The sequence below is a fragment of the Bactrocera dorsalis genome, chromosome 4 (assembly GCF_023373825.1).
Source record: "Bactrocera dorsalis isolate Fly_Bdor chromosome 4, ASM2337382v1, whole genome shotgun sequence".
Classification (NCBI taxonomy): Eukaryota; Metazoa; Arthropoda; class Insecta; order Diptera; family Tephritidae; genus Bactrocera; species Bactrocera dorsalis.
In genome coordinates this window covers 10,714,079-10,721,859 of record NC_064306.1, presented here as the reverse complement: position 1 = coordinate 10,721,859, position 7,781 = coordinate 10,714,079, and the positions used below count along the sequence as shown (strand labels likewise).

General features: G+C 32.2%; 1 protein-coding gene across 7 annotated transcripts in view; it reads left to right on the top strand.

Annotated features, from left to right (window-relative positions):
- The first annotated feature begins 204 nt into the window (after window positions 1-204).
- Window positions 205-7,781, top strand: part of LOC105228617 (homeobox protein cut) — a 206,428-nt gene continuing 198,851 nt past the window's right edge. The window contains exons 1-2 of one of the 7 annotated variants that reach the window (XM_019991152.3): window positions 205-969; window positions 3,498-4,321. In XM_019991152.3, the coding sequence (XP_019846711.2) occupies window positions 4,202-4,321 (120 nt within the window). In that variant the 5' untranslated portion in view covers window positions 205-969; window positions 3,498-4,201. Of the gene's footprint in view, window positions 1,272-3,497; window positions 4,322-7,781 lie in introns of all 7 variants that reach the window. The other 6 variants (XM_019991149.3, XM_029551242.2, XM_019991150.3 and 3 more) reach the window with 6 other exon arrangements.

The following is a 7,781-nucleotide window of genomic DNA, read 5'->3' as shown; positions in this document are numbered from 1 at the left end:
TACTACAGTAATCAAACCGAACACATGGAAATGTGGATGAGCAACACAACCAAAAAAAAAATAAATATTGAAGAATAATATAAAAATATACATACACACAGCGAATGGGTAAAGTAAATCAAAGACAGAAAATTAAAATAAAATAAAAAAACAACAATTAAGAAAATAAAAACGACAACGTATGGGTAAAAAGCAATAACAATAAATGAGCCAAACTGAGGAAGAGCTACAGCAGCGTTGCGCTGTTGTTGTAATGCTGGTGATGGTGGGCGCTGTGCGAATGAACCGATGGAACAACCGATGATGGAAACGATGAAACGATTGGCAACGCCAAACCGAATAGCAATAACAACTAATACTGCCAGCGCCGTCAGCCACCAGCCACTAGCCACCAGCAGCAAGCAGCGCTACATACTTGGTGTAGCATTCGAAGAATCGAGCAGAAGAACAAACAGCGATAACAACAAACACACACAGCAGTGTTAAACAGCGCGCGCAACAAGAGCACCACTACATCGACGACTTTCGAACGAATGTTGGCCAATACTCCACTGCATACATGCAGTCGCCATCACCACACCGCGCCGCCAACACATACACACACACACATGCATACATATGTGCCTAGCGTTTATAACACACTGCTAGTTGTCTTGTGTGCGGTCGACGTCGCTGCTGTTAGCGCTGTCGCTTGGGCCATACACACGGGAGGGTTGTGCGCGCTTCGTTAATGTTCGATTTGTTCAGTCATCAGCCGAATTCGTGACAGGCAACATCTTATTAGATTATAGTTGCGCTGTCTGCGTGTGTGTCTGTCTGTCTGTCTTGCTTGTTTGTTATTATTATTATAGCCTAGTGTAGTACTACGCCGCTGGCCTGGTCGGACAGCGACAACGATCGATAGCAAATTGATCAATGAAAAAATAAATCGCAAAAAATTAACGGGCTTTATTGGCAGTACGATATACGGTTAAAGGAGTTCATTAATTAATTAATGCATAAATAACTGTCAAGCAAAAAACAAAAAAAAACAAATCGGTGACAACAACAAACAAAAGCACGACGCGTTGCCTGACGGTAGTGTAACAAAAATTAAATATTTTTAGCAACAATTTCGTATGAACGCAAAAATGTTACATAAACAACAACACATGTTTGCATGTCAGCAACAACAACAACAATTATGCTAAATTGTGGGCGTGTATAAATATGCATATCTAGTAAACACTGTTTATATACAGGTGTGTGCTTGTGTAAATATGTGAGTGTTGGTAAATAAAACAAAGCATTGCAACAAAGTAGCAACAAAAACAACTGGTTATTAATAAAAAATGTTTTTTTTATATTTTTTCATGATTTTGCGTCGGTAAAATTTTGTTGTGCGGTTTTCACAAATATTGGAACAAATTTGTTTTAAATAATTTTCGTGTGCTTACAACAAATACGCAGCGCGCACAAATACATATATAAATATTTTTTAATAAAAAGTGAAGCCGTGTCAAATATTAAACGCAATAACTTTATGACAATTAATATTTGTGAGAGTTAATAAATACTGACACTATAAACAAAGTGTTTTGAGAAAATTATGAAAATTTGTTGGATTTTGTGTGCAAAGATCACATGTTTGGAACTGCACGCTGCTGTAATTATTACCTTTTTTTTATAATTTAACAACTTAATATTTCTAATAAGAAGTTTGCTTCAGAATTGTGCGTTATTAATTATTGGCGCTATAAACGAAGTGATTTGAGAATAAAATGAAGAACTTTTTGAATTTATTTGCACAAAAATCATATTTTTGAAACTGTGGAACATTGTTAAAAATATACAACTTTTTTTTATTAATTTACAATTTTTATTACCTAAAATATATAGTGGAAATTTACGCAATGCGGAACTAAGCACTTGTTATGAAGCTAAAGAAAGCTAAAAATTATGTTTATACTGAATTAATTGAAACTTAAATTAGTTAAACAATAAGAAGCATGTAAATGAGACGTTTGTTTTACTTAATCACTATGAGAAAAATATGCATAAATATACATAAATCATAATACTACTACTTTTTGAAGAGAGTTTAAAACTAAACTAATCCGTAAACTTTTTCCAATCAATATTTTTTTCAAGCAGTTGAGCACAAACTAAACAGTAAACTGTTTTCCAATCAATGTTTTTCTAAATAGTTAAGCATATTTGTTTGAAAATCGTGCGTGATATGATAATAACGGCATTTTTTTTTTTAATTTAAATCAAGAAAAAATAGTATTTTTTGTAAATTGTTGAGTTTGTTTGAAAATCGTGCGTGATATGAAAATAAAGGCATTATTTTAATCTTAAGTAAAGAAAAATTTAAATAAATTTTAAATTTTTACAAAACGTTAAGTTAAATAAAAATATTTTTTTTTTAATTAATGCGGTTTTCAATAAAAAATATAACATGATTTTTAGCGTAGAATTTTATTTTATTTATGAAAAATTATGACTTCGGTAGTTGATGCCGAGAAAAAAAGTAATGTGAAATTAGCGACGGCAAAACACACAAGTGAACTGCGAAATAAATAAAAAAAAAGCTGTGGTAGGACAAATAAAAATAACAAAAATACGTACTTCGGGCACTTCTGGGATACTTTGTTTTTTAATAAAAAAAAACGTAAATTTATTCTTTGATATAAACATTTTTTAACAAATTTTTGAAAAAAAGTGAAAGAAAATATAAATAAAATACTAGAATGTGCCAATATATGTAACAAAAAAAGTTTTGAAAAGCTTTGAAAAAACTAAAAACTGGAACTTTACTAAAAATATTGGTTTTCAATTTAAAAAATTTAGGTTTTTGTGTTTGCTCAGTTGTTTAAAAAGATGTTATGTTTAAAAGCTTGCCAAAATTTGTTTATGATTTTCTGAAAGTATATTATAAGGCACGAGAAATGAAGTAAACTACAAGATATGCCTTTGTTGCTTCAAGAAAATCAAATTTAATCTTGAAACCGTTAACAGCAAACACAATACTTAATACTTCACTAAAGGAATAAGTCAAAAACGATTACTGCAATTAAGCGCCTATTAAGGAATTAAGACAAAAAACCTTTCTTGATGAGGCGATTACTGAAAATGTTCATAAAACGTAGCAGTTTAAAAAACATACCAAAGAAGCGCAAAACAATTGGTTAATGAAGTGAATTTTTATCCAAAATAATTTTATTTTTTTATGTACTAAAAAAAGGAGTGAAGTTAGAGACACAAATAAGGAAAGTAAAAGAATTTTTTTTTTAATTGTTAGTGAATGTGTGGAAAAGGACAAAAATATTTTAAATATGTAAAAACGAGTACTAAAATCAATTATTAATGTTATATAATTTATATAATAAACAGAAACTGTGGAAAACTCAATACAAAGCTTTACTTTCCTTTTTTTTCTATGTGCAACAGTGTATTAAAAATATCCAGTGCCCATTTTCCAGCAAAAATTTAACGAATTTACAATTCTCTTTCAGTAACAAATCGGAAAATTCAAAATTTCGCAATATAAATGGCTAAAATCAGACAAATATTAAAGTTTGTAGTGAGACGACATACGAAGAAAAAAATTTGAACCGGTAGCAAAATTGAAAAAAAAAGTCAATGAAAGTGCATTAAATTGGTGGAAAAATAAAAAAACAAAAATCAAAAACCACAGCATACAAATGTTAACGGTAAAGTGAAAAAGTGCAAAAGGCAGCAGTGGTTAAAAGCTGCTTAAAAACACCATAAAAAAGCTGAAAGCATAAAATCATACAACATTTCAACGCAAGAAACAACAAACACGGCAACGCCAGCTAATCAAACAAGAACAACGCGTGCCAAAACGCCAGCAACAACGGCAACAACAACGACAACAGCGTGTGTTGCCGGTGCCAGGGCGGATGTTGCAGCTGCTGCTGGTGCTGGTACACCCACAACAACACCACCACTAACAACAACAACAGCACATACAACAAATGCAATTATACCACCAACAACAGCGGCCACAACAACAAATAATACAACACTAGTTAATACAACTACATGCTTAACGGCGCCCAGTAAGCATATTAACAACAATAACAAACACATAACACAAATTAATAAGTTTATAAGCAGTGATAATACGCATAATCAAAACAACAACAATAACAAACTGCAGTCGTCAGAATTATTATTAGCAGCTAGCAGCCACCGAATGCAGCCACAAGTGCCGCAAGCCGCTGGGACAGCCGATATGGATTTGACGGCTGTTCAATCGATGGATTGGTTTTTCAAAAAGGAGCAATTTTATCTATTGGCACAATTTTTACAACAGGTGAGTGCTAAAAGCAAATTTTTTGGAGATTATATATTAGGGGGCATGTGCAGCGGGTATATTAAAAGTATGTATAAATTGTATACATATTAGGTATATATGGGTTTAAATATAACGCGGAGTAGAAATATATTTTTAGGATTTTTTGTTACAAAAAAAGTCAAACGGTATCAATAACCACGATAGAGGCAATAACAAATTTTCTTCCTTGCATTTTTGGCTTTAAATTCGATCACAATCGTGGCTCGATGCGATGGTGGATTAGTATCGTGTAATATACATGAATTGTTCTTCCACAATTTCGGCCGTTTTTTAACGGATTTTCTCACACAAACGCCTCAATAAGGCCAAATAGAACTCCTTATTGACTTTGTGTTCCTTCAGAACACAATCATGATGCACTAAAACACGAATTAGAAACAAAAAAATGAGCATTGTCTTCATTGTAGAGCGGCCTTGGCGTGTTTTTTTGATTTTGGCTCATTTTTTCCCTCCATGCCGATGCTTGTTGACTTCTTTACATGTCAAACTCATAAACTCATTTCTCATCATCTTTTATAGTGCTTTCCATGAATGTGGAATCGAAATTCGCACGATCAAGCAAGGCCAAAGAGACTTTTTAAGTAACTCGTTTTGAAAAAAAATCAGGTTTATCGGGACGAGTTGAGCCAGAATAGCCCTCCTACATATTGTTATAATATATATTTTTTTTATTTCCGGCATTTATTTTTAAATTTAACAAAACTTATTTTTAATATAATTTAATATATAATTAAAAAAAGTGAAAGAAAAATATATAGTATATTTTCGAAATAAAATTTCCTTTTCAAAACTTATTTTGCAAAGTGTTTTGTAAACTAATTCATTAGAAAATTACTTTTGTACGAACAATTAAGTCGCCGGTTATTATTTTCCTCTACCGAAAACTTTCTCGGACCGATTTTATAAAGCGTTTTTAAAATGCTAGTTGTTTTCGAAAATATATTATTAAATTCTTACCTTATTTCAAGGTACTTAAAGACTTTTTCTGAAATAATATTCACCAAATACTGTTATTTTCCGCAAATTTTTTCGTAGATAGAAGAAAGATTTTTGAAACGCCGACTACATATATTCGAAAAAAAAATCGATTTAGTATATATTTTTCTAGTTTTTACACTTATTTTCAAAGTTAGTTATATGAAATTTATCATATAAATTTGCATGAAATTACCGCGTGTACTAATTTCTAATTAAAAATTTATCAAATCTGATTATTTTTCTTTTTAGAAACAAAAATTTATCAAATCTGTTTATCTTTCTTGTTTTAGAAAGTTTCGAATATTTTTCGAAAAAAAAATTCGAATATATTTTCGAAAAAAATTTCGAATGTGTTTTTGAAAAAAATTGCACATATATTTTTCCAGTTCTTCCACTTATTTTTTAAGTTAATTATACAATTTTTTCGTAGCTAAAGGCTTTACACAGATTTTTAAAACGCCGATAATTTTCGAAAATTCTTTTTTCGATTTATTATATATTTTCCAGTTCTTCCATTTATTTTCAAAGTAAATTATAAAAAATGTATCGTATAAAGTTATATAAAAATACCGTGTTGAATACTATTTTGAAACAAAAATCTATCAAATCTGGTTATTTTTAATTTTCAAAAAAGTGAAAAGTTTCGAGGCAGAGCATTTTTGAAAATTATTCGTTATAGAATGACTTGCGCATGGCAACTTAAACTTGATTTGCATTAAAAATCATTTCATTTACAAAATTCAAAATTCCTTAGCAATGTTTCAGGAGTACATGAGGAAACAACTGAAGCACATTCGTTAATATATTAAAGAAAAATACATTTTTTTACCATTTAGGTACTTTTTCTTTAATATACGAAGGTACTACAGATTTTTCCATAGCATTTTAGAAAAACGGGGGCAAATCACAAATTTTATTTTGTTGTTGTAGTCTTAAAATAACACACAATTTTAATATTTTTCCAACTCTAGATCAAAAGTTTTTCTTTCAAAACCCTTGTCTTGAAATTAGTTTTGCATTTAAGCGAAATTTTATTCGCTTTTTCATTCCATTCCATTTACTTTTCGCAACTATTGCTGTCGTATGCAAATCGTGCACTTGAGTTTTGTGATTTTGGTTGCATCAGAACAACAGCGTGGCAGTGTTGTAACTCATAATCTCACAGCAAATTTTTCAATAATAAAATTCAATATAATTACAACCGCCTGGCAAATGATGATTGATTGCCTTATTGAGTATTTAAGCGCTGCAAATGTGTAGAAAAAGCACCAGTTGGAAAAAATACCGTTATATCATCGCAACAAACGTTAGCTTAACAATAAACTAATATGCAATCAATCGACAATTGGCAATAGAAAAATGCAAATTCATAGCAAACCAACGCCATGCATTTGTATGTGTTTGTTTGTATGCGTAAGTGGCGAAAAAAAAATTTTCTTGCTTAAATAAAAACCACACAATTTGTTGCCCGCTTGCCGCCACTGCAACTGTCTAGCAGCCGCCTTGCGCTGCTGTGCCGCAATTAGCGTTTGCCGCACACGCACACACACACACATACAAGCGTATTGTGACTTCAATGCAATTTCTCAATTCATTTTCCAATGTAATTACTCAATTCAGCGACTTATAGACGCGACCGGTTGGCTGACGGCGACGCGTAAGCTTTTCACTTTGAACGCCGCATAATTATTTACAGTAAATTTTTGTGATTTCGTCACAGGACAGCAATATTAGCGGCGAAAGTAAGTTTGTTTGTGAAAAAAAAGCAAGAGAAGAAATGTTAAAAAGTTGCAGAAAAAATGGTGTTGCAAGCGTCTAGACAAACCTGGCTGGCTTAGCGCAACGGCTCATGCATACGTACATATATGCTGTATAGCCAGCATATAGATATTATTGACTTAAATACGTCTGCCTATATGGTTGACACTTTTCATTTACAAATTTACAATAATACTTGCTTGTTGCAATAAACGGGGCATTTTTGCACGTTGAAAAACCGCAACAGACAATTTGGCCGTGCGCCAATCGGAAAATACAAGAAACAAATGCAACCCTCGCTCGCTGCAAAATGCAAACATAAATGCATTTCTATTTGCACAAAGTGCCACAAACATACACACGAACATACAGCATGCGCCGCTGCCACTTGTGTCTGGCTGCTCCAGCCGGCCGTTTTGTGTGTGCAACTATTTTTAAGAGCCCTTCATTAGAATTCTTACTTGAAACGATCGCATAAATTTCAAATTTTGAAGTTAATTACGTTGCAAATATTGATTTTGAAGTTGCAAATGAAAGATTTTCCGTGGCAAGTGGTGGCTAGATTGCTTGTGCGGTGGCAGTGTTGTTGGCGTCATGGTGCATGCCAGCGCAGATGAGTTATATTTGTGGTAATTTTATAATTTTGTGACATTGGAAGCCGTTGTGGCGCTGTGTGGCGAAG